Source organism: Herpailurus yagouaroundi, unplaced genomic scaffold (genome assembly GCF_014898765.1).
Source record: "Herpailurus yagouaroundi ecotype Mexico unplaced genomic scaffold, PumYag 222, whole genome shotgun sequence".
NCBI lineage: Eukaryota > Metazoa > Chordata > Mammalia > Carnivora > Felidae > Herpailurus > Herpailurus yagouaroundi.
The window spans coordinates 4,635,734-4,653,067 of record NW_024412453.1 but is presented as its reverse complement, the minus strand read 5'-3'; the positions used below and the strand labels follow the sequence as shown (position 1 = coordinate 4,653,067).

At 47.6% G+C, this 17,334-nt stretch overlaps 1 protein-coding gene across 3 annotated transcripts in view; it reads right to left on the bottom strand.

Annotated features, from left to right (window-relative positions):
• The window catches only part of TMC7 (transmembrane channel like 7), a 55,897-nt gene extending 41,862 nt beyond the window's left edge, over positions 1-14,035 (bottom strand). For 2 of the 3 annotated variants that reach the window (XM_040458930.1, XM_040458931.1), the window contains exon 1: positions 13,581-14,035. In XM_040458930.1, the coding sequence (XP_040314864.1) occupies positions 13,581-13,647 (67 nt within the window). In that variant the 5' untranslated portion in view covers positions 13,648-14,035. The remainder of the gene's footprint in view (positions 1-13,580) is intronic. The other variant, XM_040458929.1, reaches the window with a different exon arrangement.
• Positions 14,036-17,334: the final 3,299 nt, after the last annotated feature.

Here is a 17,334-nt window from a genome sequence, read left to right as displayed (position 1 = left end):
GTGTGGCTGGAGAGGAGTGAATGAACAGGCAGTGATAGGTTCTGGGGTTGCTGACCTGTGATGAACCACACCAGCCCCTCTGCGGTCCCCTCCCCTTGAATCGGGACTGGATCTGTGACTTGCTTTAACCAAAGGTCGCAACAGAAGTGTTTCTCTGCCATCTGTAGCCCCAATCCTTGAAAGGCCTAGAGGCGTCCGCTTTTGTGTTCTTGGGACGCCGAGGCTGTCGTGTAGAAAGTTGGCAAGTGGAGAGGTAGAAGCCCCGGGTGTCCAAGGAAGAGAAGTGAGGAACCAGCAGACAGTGAGAACCAGAGACCCCAGCTCTGACCCCAGCAGCTGCTGTAGCTGCCCCCAGCCCTTGGGTCACCCTCACTTTTAGCACCACCAGGGGCAGGAAGGGACTACCTGGACGCTCCAGACCCAACAGACATGACATGCGGCCGAGCAAAACATCTCTTCCATGCCCTGCTGATTTCCTGATGCACAGAATCAGCAGAAACCATAAAATGGCCTAAGCCATCACGTTCGGAGTAGTCTGTTAGCAACAATAGGTAACTGGGGCAGGGAGCATGGAAAAGTGGAGGTCAGAGAGGTGGCTGGGGCCACACCGAGTGAGACTCTATGGGTCAGGAATGCCCCTTGGATGTGGCAGACAGGAAGCCACTGAGGGTTCAGAGGCGAAACATGTCCCGATCTGACCACATTTTAGAGGATCCCTCTGGGGGCTGCAGAGCTAAGGATGGGACCCACCACAGGGGCCGGCTTATGCGCGTTAAAGGCAACCGCATAGGGAGAAACATTTAGAGCCTGGCACACAGTGGCTCCATAAAGTGTACTTACAGCTATTATGAGGAGGGGGTGCTGGGGAGTGGGGGACCAGCCAAGGCCGGGCTGTCTGAGTTGGAGTCTGACGGTGCAGATCTGTAATGTTTGCCTCTCTGATAAGCACGTTCAGGCACAACGGAACAGCTGTCCCACTGCAGATGACACACAGACACGCGCCTGGAGCCCTGCCAGCTGCCAAGTGCAAGCCTGTGAATCTCACTCAACCTTGGCATTTCCCTGCTCCAACACACCCTGAGGAAATGACACACTTCCATTAGTAACAGCAGTTCCTAAAGCAAATGTGGGGAGTGCGGTGGGGGTGGGGGTGGGGGGCGCAGTGTGCCTGGAGGCTAAAGGGTCAGAGCCCTGGCTGGAGGCCACTCCTTCTGGCCACCAACAAAGAGCTCTTATTACCACAAACAAAGGTCTTTGAATATGAAGCAGCATCAACCAGTCGAATATTCAGCAACTGTGAGGTCAGGGACCACGGGCTGGAGCTAGAGCCTGGGTTGGCTTTGTTACCCACCAGCCAGGCCACCCCAGGCAAGACTATCTGTGAGTCACATGTTTCTCTTCTCAGGAATGGGGCACATAATACCATGGACCTCATCAAAGAGATCATGAGGATGGCGTTACAAACAACGCAAATAATATTAGCTAGGATTACTGAGCACTTACCTTGTGCCAGGCTATTTGAGGTGCTCTGTATGCATCACCACACTAAATACTCTAAACTACTCTTTGAATAGAATCATCCCCTTTTACAGATGAAGAAACTGAGGTTTGGAGAGGTTAAGTGCCTTGCCCACTCACACAGCTAGTAAGTGTTGGACTTAGGAACCTATTACAGGTTTGCCAAATGCCAAAGCTGTAGTCTTCACCACGAAATGGCTCAATGGGCCATGGATTTGAAAGTGCTTCGTGGGGCACCTGGGTGGCTCAGTCAGTTAAGTGTCCGACTTCGGCTCAGGTCATGATCTTGAGGTTTGCAAGTTCAAGCCCAGCGTAGGGCTCTCTGCTGACAGCTTGGTGCCTGGAGCCTGCTTTGGATTCTGTGTCTCCCTCTCTCTCTGTCCCTCTGCCGCTTGCACTCTCTCTCTCTCTCTCAAAAATAAGCATTAAAAAAAATTTTAAGAAAGTGCTTCATAAACACTAAAATACAAATTATTTAATTGTTCTTCCACATACTCCTATTCATATTTCATAACAACAGTCCCTGGTGGAAAACTATGGCCGTTATCAAAGAGGAACGACTCTTCCTCTTCAGACATTCTCGGGAAGTGCTTCATCTTCAAATCAAGAAAACAAATAATTACAAGCAACCCTTTGAACACAGGCATCATTGTTTTTAACACTACGATCCACCTCCTTCCATTTTCATACGACCACACATTGGTCAGAGCATGATATCACCGGATTTCTCACGCCAACCTGGAGCGGTAGACAGAGGCGTCCCTGCCCTGGCTTTTCAACAAGGAAACTGGGGCCCAGAGAAATGGCGGCTTGCCCAAGGCTTTGCTGTCCAGACAGACTCCTGGTTTTACCTTCTTAGAAAGATAGGTTGTATCATCTTGCAGAGACTTGCTTTTCTCATCCTTAGAGAGTAAGAATGTCTCATCATAGTTATTGTCAGATGTGCTCCTGAATTGGTCCAGCTGAAAGTTATCGTCAGCATGGCCAATTAAGTCCTGTGGGCGGTGTGTGGGCTGCCTGTTGGCCATTTATCTGCATGGGAGGCAGGAGCATACTTAAGACATTGGGGTGCCTCCATCTAGGAATGTCTAGAACCCATTGGCCATTGGAGCTGGATTTGGGCACTTAGATTATTATTTAGGTGGGAGGATGACTGGGTAATTACAGAGAATGTGGGGGCCGGGGCGGCCATTAAGTACTTTTTCTGTTTTCTGGTATCCTTCCAGGTTAAGGCCCAAGTTACTCTCTCTGAGACTTAGAGCAGTGTCTTGCTGAGGAACAGCCCTCCATCTGAAGGATGGATGAATGAATGAATGAATGAATGCGGAGAGGCAGGTACACCTGAAGAGCATCCTTAGGTCCAACTTCCTTAGCGGCTTTTTCCACAGGCCACGAAATCCTACCTATAAGCATGAACACTGTCAGGACGTGGGCACAGGCCAACTGTGATCTAAATGGCACTCAAACCACCACCAGAGTCCCTCTCATGTTTGCCAAGAATCTAGCCCAGCCGTATTTGGTGCTGGGTTCACTTCAGGGTTCTTCTTCCCACTCACAGAATCGTAGAAACTCCACGCAAGCAAGGACCTTCTGGGTCATCTGGTCCAGGCCTCTCGCCAGCTGCCGGGGGAATGAGTTCTGTTTGACAAACTGTATGGAGCCCCTCTCTGAACGAGACTCTGAGGCAGGGACTCTGGAGGGGAGGAGGGTTTGCAGACTTGCTTCCTGCCTCAGTGAGCTTTCACTCACTCCTTCAACCCCACTGCACTTTTAAAATTTTTGAAGTTTACTTATTTAGAGAGAGACAGTGCACATGAGCAGGGGAGGGACAGAGAGAGTCCCAAGCAGGTTCCAGGCTCTGAGCTGTCAGCAGAGCCCAATGTGGGGCTTGAACTCAAGAACTGTGAGCTCATGACCTGAGCTGAAATCAAGAGTCAGATGCTTAACCAACTGGGCCACCCAGGCACCCCCCATCCCTAATTCTATCCTCCTCACTGTTTATTTGCACCTAGTGTCTCACCCCCTTCCTCCCCCATTAAGACTGTAACCTCCATGAGGGTAGGGGCCCCATCTCTCTCCTCCACTGCCAAGTCCCCAGGGTCTAGCACAGAACCTGACTCATGGTGACTGCTCAATAAACACCTGCTGACTGACTAACTAAATGAATGAATGAATGAATGAATGAATGAATTTGGTGTTTGGGATACAGGCAACATTAGCTAACCCACCAGGCAGACCAAAGCATGTGTTCAGCACACCAGCAAAGCAGGGACACTAAAAAGTGAGAAAAGGGTTTAAGGAACATAAGCATTATTCTTCTCTATACAGATAATATATTTTTTCCATAATTGAAAAAAAATTTTTTAAGGAGAAAAAATAAGCCGTCAAAAAATAATGATTGAGATGTTGACTGAATACTCTATTATTCCTATTTAGGTACTTCACACAAATGAGCCCTGTTAGAAGCATGCTTTGCTGTCATTTCTCAAGAAATGATCAAATGGCTCAGGCACATCTGGTCTCATATTTCCAACGAGGCAATGTAGACACTGATTTCAGAATTTTGGGGACCTCTTTCCACTCATATTCTTTGACATTGTTTTTATTTTGAATGCTAACTGAAGGTGGGGTACCAAAGTAATACATGCTCACAGCTAACCCTAACCCTAACCCTAACCCTAACCCAAGGGCTCACAACCCAGGGGATCTAGTGGAAGATGCTATGACAGCTCCCCCAAGTGCTCCAAGGCCAGGGTCTCATCACTGTCTTACTCCTGGAAAGGCCACCCACCTGCCCATCCATCCATCATTCACTCACTCATTCCCTCAGTCACTCAAAAACATTTACTGAGCAACTGCTATGTGCCAGCCAAGCACTGCTCTAAGACTGGGACATAGCCTTGCATATGACATACAAATTCTCTTGCCCTTATGGGCAAGCCAGAGGAGACCAACAGTAAGCAAGTTAAGAACAATATATTTCAGGGGCACCTGGGCGGCTCAGTCGGTTAAGTGTCTGACTTCGGCTCAGGTTATGAAAAAAAGAGTAATATATTTCAGAGGCTGACTGTGTGGAGAAAAGTAAAAGCAGAGATGGGTTGGAGCAAAGCCAGCAGGAAGGTGGAGGGTGGGGGTAAGAGCCACATAGTTACTAGGGAGAAGAGCATCCAAGGCAGAGAGAAGGGCAAGTGCAAAGGCCCAGAGGCAGGACCGTGCCCACTCAGTTCAAGGAACAGGAGGGAGGCCACTATGGCTGAAGGAGAGTCAGCAGAGAGGAGAGTGATGAGGTAAGAGTTCAAGGGGAGAGACAGGCCAGACCAGACAGGGTCTGTGAGCCATGGTGAGGACTCTGGCTTTCAGTCCAGTAGGTGGGAGCCGTGAGGGGTCTGGCGCAGCAGAATGACATATTCTGACTCCGATTTAACAAGATCTCTCTGGCCAGCCCTGTGGCTATTTCTGTCCATGAGCTGCATAGGTTGGCATGGCTATGTCCTATCCCAGGGCATCAAATGTCGAAATGCACTGTCCTGCAATGACAGACATGTTCTATGTCCGCACTGCCCAGTACATGTGGCTACTGACCAATTGAAATGGGGCTGGTGAGAGTCAGGAAATGAATTTTTAGTTTTAGCAAACTTTATTAAATTTATATTTGCATAGCCCCACATGGCTAGTAGCGACGTACCGGACAATGTGGAGGGGCCTCGTTCTTAGGAGGCCAGAGCCTGGTCTGAGAAGGGAGGATCCAGGGCCTTGGGAGCCTCCCCCATCTGCCAGACTTCACAACTGCCAGGCTAGGAGGACCTGTATGAGTCACACCGCCTGGCACCTGGGTGGGGCCTAGGGACTGGCTGGGTGCAAGGCTTTACGACCAGATGAGCAAACAGCCTTCAAGAGGAGTGACTAACTGGGCAATCAGAGCCACGCTGGGCCCTGAACCCAAGTGTCCTGGTTTTCAAGAGGGTGGAGCATCCGGTGGGCTATACGTGGGCAATCACTGGGATTCTGTCTGCCTGAGTGGACCACAGACATAGTGGTTAAGAGCACAGCCTCCAAAGCCCACTGCCTGGAGTCAAATACAAGGTCCACTTGCTACTTTGTTGACCATTCCATGCCTCAGTTTTCCACCTGTAAAATGGGGATCCACCTGGCATGACCATCCTGAGGATTGGATGGCTATTATATGCTTAGAAGAGAGGTCAGCAAACCTTACTTTTTACTTACTATTTACCACCCAGTCTCTGTCACAACTCCTCAACTCTGCCGTTGCTGTACGAAAGCATAATCCATAAATGAATGGGCATGATTGTGTTCTAATAAAACTTGATTTATAAAAATAGGTGGCAGGCTGGATTTGGCCCGTGGGTTGTAGTTTGCAGACCCTTGGCTTAGAGCAGTGCCCAGTACATTGTGCTTTATACCCGGTCAGTTAGTAATGAACTCAATGTACAGGGAGATTTTATACGTGCCGTGAGGGATCTCGCTATGGACCGAGCTACTCCTTCTGTGGAGTGTTTACCTTCCTTGGCAAGATTTCTCCAAAGATTTCCAACATTCCTGGAAGCAACAACAGAAACTAGCCTTTACCGAGCGTTTACCATGCACCATGATTATGCCAAGCCCTTTATATACCTATCTCCTGTCATCCTTACAATTACTTCATCCCTGGGTCCTTCTTACATGTGCCTTCATTCTGCAGTAAGGAAAGCTCAGATAACTCTGCCCAAGGTTGAGCTGAATCCTGAGGGCAAAGACCTCCACGGGTCTTATTCACTCTTACATCCCTGGAGATTGACATGGGGCCTAGCACATCTCAAATCAAACATTTGTCTAATAAACACGCAGACATGCTGGCTCTACAGTCACAACATTAATGTCCTTCTGTTTCAGTACTTTGTCAAGTAACTTCCCAAAGTCTCAGTTTCCTCAGGGGTCAAATGGGCAAATAACACCTCGGGAATTGCTGTAATTCGAGAAAGTTACCCACTTGAGCCCAAAGTCACACTGCTGACCAGGGCCTACCGTATGAGGAACGGGTTTCTGCTCACCTGACCTCCTCCCCTCTCCTCCTCCTGTCGGCTCCAGCCTGAGGCCTCCCCAAAGACACCAACATCACTGCCACCTCCACCCTGTGCTCCCACTGTATGCCCTTCTGGATGCTCTTTCCACCTGCACTTCCTATGGCTGTTCTGTTACACCCTCCAGCCTCCGTCCGCGAGTCCACGGCTCAGAGAGACCTTTCCCCTCTCTAGCTCATCACCTGTTTACTTCCTTCTCAGCAACTACACTTAGCTGTAACTACCCTATTTCCCTCTTTACCTGTTCAGTGAGTGTCTCCCCGCTTGACTAGAAGCTTCTTTTTTTTTTTTTTTTAATTTTTTTTTTCAACGTTTATTTATTTTTGGGACAGAGAGAGACAGAGCATGAACGGGGGAGGGGCAGAGAGAGAGGGAGACACAGAATCGGAAACAGGCTCCAGGCTCTGAGCCATCAGCCCAGAGCCTGACGCGGGGCTCGAACTCACGGACCGCGAGATCGTGACCTGGCTGAAGTCGGACGCTTAACCGACTGCGCCACCCAGGCGCCCCGACTAGAAGCTTCTTAAAAGCATGTCCCTGGCCTGCCTCTTTCAGCACTAGGTTCCACGCCTGGTACACGGTCATGACTCAGGGTCAGTTCCCTTCCTCCTCTCTCTGCTGGTAGGAGGGGGGAGCCCCACTGAAGGTCTGGGTGGTCCCACACTCAAACAAAGCTCCTTTAAAAAGCAACCAGATTGCAACAATGGTTACAACACTGAGAAGTCATTTCCCCCTTTTATCCCTCTAAATTCTTCACTTCCTGAAAAAAACAAAAACAAACAAACAAAAAAAGCCACCGAGGGCCTTTGGGCCTCATCTGGCCTGAGTTGCTGGGCAGAGCTCAGCCTTTTCAGACAGAGGGGAAAAAACAATTCAAGGTCAGAGAACTAGTGTGGCCTGAAGTGATGCGTGCCGTCTCCAGCTGTGTCCAGTCCTGCAGAAGATCCCTCCCTCCCAGGGTACCTTTCAGGGTACCACCCTCCCAAGTGACCCTTGGGACATGTGTAAGTAAGGGTGCTGAGTGACCCTGATGAATGGGCTTAGCAGGTAAGGACAACAAACACTGCAGGATGAATGGTTACTTGTCTTCAAGCTTAATACAACCTCTTGGGCTGAAACAACCCAAAGAATTGCTTTAATTATCTAATAGTGTAACTCCAGAGAGCAGAAGTACACAGCACGTGAAATCAGCAAATCATATAAGATTAAGGCTACAGAAGCCCCTAATAATTAATAATAATAATAATAGGAACAGCTACCATTTGAGTGCTCAACACCCAAGTCTTCAACATGCTTATCTCATTAAATCCTCTCAGAGACCCTAGCAAATAGGGGTCTGATTATCCCCATTTTATGGGTAAGAAAACTGAACGTCAGAGAGGTAACAGGACTCGCTCAAGGTCACACACCCTATAACTGGCCAAGTTGGGATTTGTATCTGGGCCAGGTACAAACTACTACTCTCTTTATCTTAAAAACAAAATAATAATAATAATAATAATAATGACAATAAGAGTAATAATAATAAAATGGGTCCCAGCATCCCCTCACAGAAGGAGTCTAAAGGGGCTGTGTAGTTTTGCCCCTTACCCTTCCAAGTGTTCCTGCTCCCAAGGCCCAGACTAAGTCCCACCCTCTGGAAAATGGGGTCAATGCAAATAGTCACAACATCGGGGCCCTCGAGGGCCCCTCCCCGGAATAGTGCCTCTTGAGGAGGACAGAGGAGGGGTGAGTGGCTCTGAAGCCATCACAGAAGTTACAAGCCTGGCCATGACACAATGACAATCAGGCCATCTTGAGTCACTTGGGTACCACCGATGAACAAAGGGGTAATGGTCACAGCAAACCCCCACATGAGGGTTAAGAGTCCCAGAGGTTGGCCAACCCTCAAATCGTTAAACACAGAATGACCACATGACCCAGCAATTCCACTCTTTTTTTTTTTTTTTTAATTTTTTTTTTTCAACGTTTATTTATTTTTGGGACAGAGAGAGACAGAGCATGAACGGGTGAGGGGCAGAGAGAGAGGGAGACACAGAATCGGAAACAGGCTCCAGGCTCTGAGCCATCAGCCCAGAGCCCGACGCGGGGCTCGAACTCACGGACCGTGAGATCATGACCTGGTTGAAGTCGGACGCTTAACCGACTGCGCCACCCAGGCGCCCCCCAGCAATTCCACTCTTAAGTACCTACCCAAAAGAGCTGAAAACAGATGTTCAATCAAACACTTGTACACAAGTGCTCACAGCAGCACCTTTCCTAAGAGCTGAAAGCTGGAAACAATCCAGACGTGCATTAACGGATGAACGAATAAGCAAACTGTGGTATAACCATACAATGGAATAATATTCAGCCATAAAAAGGAATGAAGAATGGATACAGGCTATAATGTGGATAAGCCTTGAAAACATTGTTTATGCTAAGCAAAGAAGGGAGTCACAAAAGGTCACACTACTGTATGATCCCATTTCTATGAAATGTCTAAACTAGGTAAACCCACTGAGACAGAATGCAGACTGGTGGCAGCCAGGGGCTGGGTGAAGGGGGAATCAGGGAGTGATAGCTTAATGGACAGAGGCCTTCCTTTGGGAGTGATGACAATGCAACTAGATAGAGGTGATGAATGTACTAAATGCCACTGGATTGGACCCTTTCAAATAGTTGATTTCGTTATGTGAATTATGCCTCAACTTAAAAGTCACTGAATGGGGCACCTGGGCCTGCTTAAGATTCTCTCCTCTCTGTCCCTCTCCTCCTTTCCCTCTCTCTCTCTCTCTCTCTCTCTCTCTCAAAAACACTGAAATAATAATAATGAGAATAAATGCATAAAAATTAAAAAAATAAATAAATCACTGAATGCATTCTGGTTGAAGATGATGTCGTATGAAGTGCTTACTGACTGGAATATGGCAAATGTTTGGCAAAGGGGAAACACCAAGTCATTCCATTCAACAAACAGCACATGCCAGGAGTCATGGGACTGAGGGGTATGGAGTGGGCAAATGCCTCCTGGGGGCACTTGAGATACAGGGGGGTCTTTGCTCCTCGGAGGTGACATTTCAGCTGAGATCAGGCAGAACAGAACAATGACCTTCAGACCTGAGGAGAAGAACACTGGAAGGGAACAATGGGTGGCTGGGGCCTGGGGACATGAGTGGGACAGGAGCAGGGGTCAGGAGAGGTAGCCAGGGGCTGGCTCAGAGTGGCAATCCTGTCTATAGATCCTGGGAGAAGGTGGGCCTCCAGCCTTTACTCCTATCATAACCTTCACTTCCTAGTCATGGAAACCGAGGCAAATCAGTGTCTGAACTTGGGTCTGTTCAATTCCAAAATCCCTGCTCTTAAAAATGATATAACTTGCCGGGGCACGTGGATGGCTCAGTCGGTTAAGCATCCGACTTTGACTCAGGTCACAATCTCACAGTTCGTGAATTCGAGCCCCGGGTCGGGTTCTGTGCTGACAGCTCAGAGCCTGGAGCCTGCTTGGGATTCTGTGTCTCCCTCTCTCTCTGCCCCTCCCCCATTTGTGCTCGGCCTCTCTCTCTCAAAAATAAACAAACATTTTTAAAAAACTATTTTAAATGATATAACTCAGGGTGCCTGGGTGGCTCAGTTGATTAAGCATCCAACTTTGGTTCAGGTTATGATCTCATGGCTCATGGGTTTGAGCCCTGCATCGGGCTTTGCACCAGAGCCTGCTTCCGAGCCTCTGTCTCCCTCTCTTTCTGCCCCTCCCCCACTTGCATGCACTCTCTCTCTCTCTCAAAAATAAGTAAACATTTTAAAAACTGATAAAACTCAAGAGAAGTGAGAATACAGTCCAATGGATACTTGGACAGGATGAGGTCAATGGGCCATGTGGGCATGAAGCAGGGACAGAGTCTAGCCTATGAAAGGGGAGGCAGTCAGGGAAGGCTTCTAGGAGGAAGTGACACCAGACTGAAAGAAGAGGAGTATGTCTTACAAAGGAATAAGGTAATGAATGGCACCCATGGCAGAGGGAACAGAAGGGGCTTTGCAGGCTCTAGAAGCATCACAGTACCAAATCATGAAAGGTGTGCACTCAACTATTTCCTGAAGGTGTACTATGTACTAAGCACTATACTAAGCATGGGGACATGACGGTGAGCCCAGCCCTGGGCTTATCATCTAGTAGGGAACAGAGACATTAATAACAACAGTTAATACTTACATGGTCCTGTGACAGCCACAAAAGTCTCCAAGGTGGCTGCCGGTGACCCTCTCCCCCAAATACCGATATTCACATCCTTACATAGGTCCTTTCTACACGGAACAGGGCTGCCCCATGTGACCAATAAGATATTGCAGAAAGAACAGGTGTAATCTCCAAGAGCGGATGATCAAAGAGATTAGGACTTCTTTGCCCTCTCCTGGACCATCTGCCATGTCAACAGGGCACTCAAGCAGCCTTCTGGGAGGTCCATATGGAGAGGCTTCCGGCCAACAGCCAGTGTCGGTTCACCATCTGAGCAAGCCATCTTTGGAAGGGAACCTCTAGCCACAGGCAAGCTTTCCTAAGATTTGCATCCCTGGCTGATACCATGATTGCAACTTCCTAAGAGACCCTGAGCCAGAACCACATAGATAGGTCATCCCCAAATTCCTGACTTGCAGAAACTGTGAGATAAGAAGAGATTATTACTGTTCTAAGCCTCTAGGTTTGGGGATAATTTGTCAACAGTATAGATAACTAATACAAGTCCTTACGAAGTTTTTAATGTAAATTAACTTTCTTAGTCCTTATACTGACCCCCGAAGTAGGTACTGTCACTACCTCCATTTAATACATAAGGAAACTGAGGCACCAAACCCTTCAGTGCCTTGCCTGAAGACAAAACCAGTACATGGAAAATGAGGATTTACATCTGGGAATCCAGAGTCTAGATTCTCAGCCACTACGCTATAGCTGTCAGTGTGGCTTCGGGTACACTTCATTCATTCATTCATTCATTCATTCATTCTTTGAACACATATTTAGCATCTACGTACCAGACACTGTTCTGGGTGTTGGCAGAAAAAGACAAAGCACTTGCTTTTCATGGCACGCACATTGTAGAAGAGACATCTAATAGACAAGAAAACAATCAAACCAGATGACTTCAGAAGGTGGTAAGTGCTTTGAAGGAATAAACAAGGGAACCAATCAGGGGAAGAGAGATGGGAGCACTTCTTCAGACAAAGTCTCCAGAGATCTGCCTCTCTGAGGTGACATCTGAGTAGAGATCTGACAGGAGGAGGAAGAGGCTGCCTGAATGTAGTTCAGGCAAAGAGAACAGCTGGTGCAAAGGCCCTGAGGCAGCAACAATATATTGGAGGAATTTTCATCATTTAGAAAGATGCATATTTCCCAATCTGTAAACCAGATCCCCTTTGTCTCCTGCCACTCCAGCTGTGCTTTCGTGATGCCCATAGAACAGGCCACCATTTACAAAGCACAACAGAGTTACAAACACAATCCCTTCTGAGCCTCCCAGTCAGGCTGGTGGATACAAGGTGATAAAACATCATTTGCCCTAAGGACAGGGAAGACCTTTTAGTCAGAGAAGCCAGTTATGACACTCATAAAAAGAGGCTTACAAAGTCTCCTTAAACACCCAGCAGAGACTGAAAATAGATGAATCTCATGCCCTCTGTCTGGGAAACCACGCCTGGCATCTTAAATGTGATGGATTGTGCCAAACTAAGAGCAAGGTAAATGGAAACCAACTAGAAAAACACTTGAATGGCCCTGATTGAATGCCTGAAGTTGAGCTGATGCCAACACTATTAACAATGAGCTAAAAAATAATTAGCATCCAAATGAATCTGACTTCTGTTTTCTGATTCCTGAGCAAGTTCCCAGGGTTTGGGTCTCTCTAGATATCTTCCTTCCTCTTCTTCAAGATGCAGAGAACAATCCAATCAGAAGGGCCCAATGCCCCAATCTACACTCACGGTTTACTTACTGTAAATTCTTGTGACAAAACTTCTATTCTCAAATTGAAATAGAGGAAACGCTGCTTGTAAAACTCACAGCAGGTTCAGGGCACATGTAAGATGCAAACACTATTGGGAAGCCCGCCCGTGTGTTGGCAACTTTTTATCTTGAATGGGTAGCAGTTGTACATATTTATGTAAAAATTCACTATGCTTACACTTCACTGTAAGTTTTACTTGATAAAAAATGAAAAAGAGGGGTGCCCAAGTCAGTTAAGCGTCTGACTCAGGTCATGATCTCACGGTTGTGAGAACAAGCTCTGTGTGGGGCTCTGCACTGAGTGTAGTGCCTGCTTAGGAATCTCTCTCTCTCTCTCTCTCTCTCTCTCTCTCTCTCTCTCTCTCCTCTGCTCATGCACTGTAAATAAATAAATAAATAAAAAAATAAACAAATCACCTTTTTTTTTTTTTTTTTTTTTTTAAGGAAAAAGACTGTAACACTTGGCTGGCTACCATTTATTATGCCTTTCTGTGTACCAGGCACTGTGCCTGGCACTTCACATATTTTTCTCTCAACTAATCCCACCAACATCCTAGTCCCATTTTACTGCTGAAGAATCTGAGGCACAGAGAAGGCAAGCCATCTACCAAACATCACACAGCAATAAACAGCCAAAGCAGAATATAGCTCCAAGTCTGTCTAACTGTAAAGCCTGAAATGTTACCGGAGGCAGACATCTCGTGCCACAATGTTAGGGCTGGCGAGGCGCTCACAGTCTTTTGAGTTAACAGATTAGGGATCCCTAGAGCAGTGACGGGAAGGCACCACACGGGCAGGGCTCCCATTCCGGTGCTCCTTTGGGGAGGGCATGCGGCCTCTGAATTGGATGAGGATGGCTTGCAGGAAGGAGACCAGGAGAATGAGAGATCCGCTTTCCCCCAAAGCCAGGAGCACCCGGCGCGGGCAGGTGGCGAGGGGCTGGGCCCCCGCCCAGCTCCCGGCAGCTCGCCCGCGGGCCGCCCGGAGCGCGGTCCCCGTCGCCCTACCTGGGTGGCTGAAGGGCTGCCTGCCGGGCCTGCCTGGCGGGAGCGCACTGGCACTGGACTCGCTCATGGCTGCGCCCTGCGCCCCGGAGAGGCCGTCGGGGCCCCGCTCTGGCGCCGCCGCCGCCGCCGCCGCCGCCAGCTCCCGGAGCCGAAATTCCAGGTTCCGGCGCGGACGTCACAGAGGCCGGGGCGGGGGGGCGGGGCGCGGAGGAGGCCCTTTGCACGTGCGCCGCCCGCCCGACCCCTCGGGGGCCCGGGAGCCGGTGGAAGTGCCGGTCGCCGGCGGCGGGAGCCGGGATCGGAGACGCGGCTGCGGCGCCCCCGGCCCCGGAAGGCTCCACCCAGCGGCCGAGATAAGGGGAGGCTTCCCGACGTCTGACTAAACTTTAAAAGGTTGATTAATAAAAACAACCGAGACTCTGAACAAGTGTATCTAGTAAGTTACCATTTGGGTACAAAAAGGGGGAAAAAAAGATACCTGTACCGTTTGTAAATGCGATTGGGGAGCTGGCTGAGTAAAGTGCAAGGGAGAATCTCACCATATGAGTGTGTGTTACAAATTTCGCGGCATATCCATGTTTCATCGCTCTACATCTATCCATGTACGGTTTAAAACTCAATTAAAAGTAATTGCCAAATGTAAATAAATGTAGAACGATTAACTAAATGTAATTCTATATGCATTTGCATATAAGTAATTGCCAAGTGAAATAAATGAGGAAGTGTAGATAAAACTCCTGTGCAGGGGCGCCTGGGTGGCTCAGTCGGTTAAGCGGCCGACTTCAGCTCAGGTCACGATCTCGCGGTCCGTGAGTTCGAGCCCCGCGTCGGGCTCTGTGCTGACACCTCGGAGCCTGGAACCTGCCTCGGATTCTGTGTCTCCCTCTCTCTGACCCTCCCCCGTTCATGCTCTGTCTCTCTCTGTCTCAAAAATAAATAAACGTTAAAAAAAAAAAAAACTCCTGTGCAGAATTCCAAATAATTTAGATACTTCAAGGAGGTGGAGCCTAATTCTCCACCCTAAATGTGGCCTACACACCCTACACATTGTGATTTCCTTCTGAAGAGTGCATTATGGGTGGGAGGGCAAGTAACTTAACCTGGATAATACTTGGAAAACACTTTGTCAGACAGATATTCAAAATCAACCCCCCACGGTGATAAGTTCACATTGATGGCATACACTCTTGGTATGATGTGATGAGAATCACGCTAACTGTGGGGTCTTTCTCCCCAAAACCTGTAACTATAGCCTCATCAATCATAAGAAAACATCAGACAGCAGTGCCTGGGAGCTTCAGACTCTTGGTTTTTTGGATCAGGTCATGATCCCAGAGTCTCGGGATTGAGCCCCCACATGGGGCCTCAAGCTGAGTGTGGTGGAGCCTGCTTAAGATTCTCTCCCTATGCCCCTCGCCCTCATTCTCTCTCTCTAAAAAAAAAAAGAAACAAAGAACAGAAGTGTCTGGGTGGCTCAGTCAGTTAAGAGACCAACTCCAGCCCAGGTCATATCTCAAGGTTTCATGAGTTTGAACCCTTCATCAGGCTCTCTGCTTTCAGCGTGGAGCTGATTCCATCCTCTTGTCTCCCTCTCTCTGCCCTTCTCCTGCTCACGCATGTGCTGTCTCTCAAAATACACGTTAAAAAAAATTTAATTAAAATAAATAAAAACAGACAAACCGCAAACGTGGGACGTTTTACAGGATACCTGATAAGTACTCCCCCAATTGTCAAGTTCATCCAAAACAGGGGGAGTCTGAGAAACTGTCAACAGCTAAGAGGAACCTAAAGAGACATGACTATCAAGTTCAAGTGTAGTGGGATGAGGAGGATACAGGATGTGGAACCGGAGGGGGTGGGGAGAAGCATCTAAGCAAATCTGAATAAAGAATGGACTTTAGATAATAATGTGTCAGTATTGGTTCATCTACTGTGAGAAACGTATCATTCAAAGGAGTTGGGGGTGGGGGGGGTAGAGAAACTGTACTATTCTCTCCCTACTGTTCTCTGTATGGAAACTCTGTACTCTCTGGACTATTTTCTGTTACTTTAAAACTGTTCCAAAATAGAAAATGTATTTATTTTTTTTAAGTAATTGCTTGGCTCAAAATAAAGGCTATTTTTATTGTAGTTAAGGGTGGGGTCTCTGGGTTTCCCGTTGGAACCCAGTTTCCAATTATTCCCTGAGTGAGCTGGGCCACATGCCTCCACCTCTCTGGGCTTCTGTTTTTCACGTGTAAAATGAAGATATATTAGTAGGTCCTGAGCTGTAGTGACAATACTCTTGTCTGAAATGCCTGGGAGAACATCTGCTGATGCAGGAGGAATCCTAATCTGGATGCGAATATCACACCTCCACAAAAGAAAATCCAAACAAAGATATAAGTGAGAAAGTAAAACCATGGAAGTACTCAAAAAAATTTTTTTAGAGAAGGGTTTTTTTTTTTAAAGTATCATCAAGGGGATAGGCCTTATTGAGCTTGACTGAAACCCAGAAGCCAAAGAAGCATAAATCCAACTATATAAAAATGTAAAGTTCTGCAACACAGTGACATTTGTGCAAGGATATTCTTTGCAGTGTTGTTTATAACAACAAAAGACCAGAAGTAGCCTAAATCTCCATATGTAGGAGGCTGGTTAAATACATTTTGACACAAGTGTCCAGCTATTATATAACTCTACATGTAGACATATAGAAAGTTCTGCATGTAGAAGTATATAATTAAGTGACAAAAGCAAAGAACAAAAGAAGTGTATTAGATAAGCTACCATTTAGGTAAAGAAAGTACATGCTTGCACCGCCTGAGTGGCTCAGTCCATTAAGTGACCGACTCTTGGTTTCAACTCAGGTCATGATCTCATGGTTTGTGAGTTCAAGCACTGAGTCAGGCTCTGTGCTGACAGCTGTTGGAACCTGCTTGGGATTCTCTGTCTCCCTCTCTCTCTACCCCTCCCCTGCTTGCTCTCTCTCTCTCTCTCTCTCTCAAAATAAATAAACATTATTTAAAAAAAAAGAAAGTATATGTTTGTAAATGCATAGTTTATCTCCAAACAAGGTTGTAGGGTGGGGGTATTTAGCAAGTGTTCTTTTTTTGTACTGCATAGACATATTACCTATATGCACGTTTGTATTTTTAAAAAGTAAAAGTCTGGGGCGCCTGGGTGGCGCAGTCGGTTAAGCGTCCGACTTCAACCAGGTCACGATCTCACGGTCCATGAGTTCGAGCCCCGCATCGGGCTTTGGGCTGATGGCTCAGAGCCTGGAGCCTGTTTCAGATTCTGTGTCTCTCTGCCCCTCGCCCGTTCATGCTCTGTCTCTCTCTGTCCCAAAAATAAATAAACGTTGAAAAAAAAAATTAAAAAAAAAAAAGTAAAAGTCTGAGGCAGAGAAATATTGACAAATGGTGGCAATTTCTATCATGACACAGTGCCTCCCTCTTCCCTTCCTCACTAGAGGTTAGTTACCTCCCAGTCCCCTGTCCTGGCCTGGAAGGGTGTGGCTGGAACCCAATGGGGTACAGGTGCGTGATGACCTTGGAGAAGAGGCTCAGAACTCCAGGTGCAAAGCTCCTTCCTGCTGGTCTCACCTGGTACCTAGCCCTGGCTTGGGTTTGCATCCTGGACTAGGCGGGGCCTGAGATCCTCTCCAAAGCAAGGGCATGAGCCCACCTTGCTGAAGAAGACTCCTTTCTCCCAGGAAAGAACTAATTTTTTTTTAAATTTTATTTATTTTGAGAGAGAGAGAGCAGGGAAA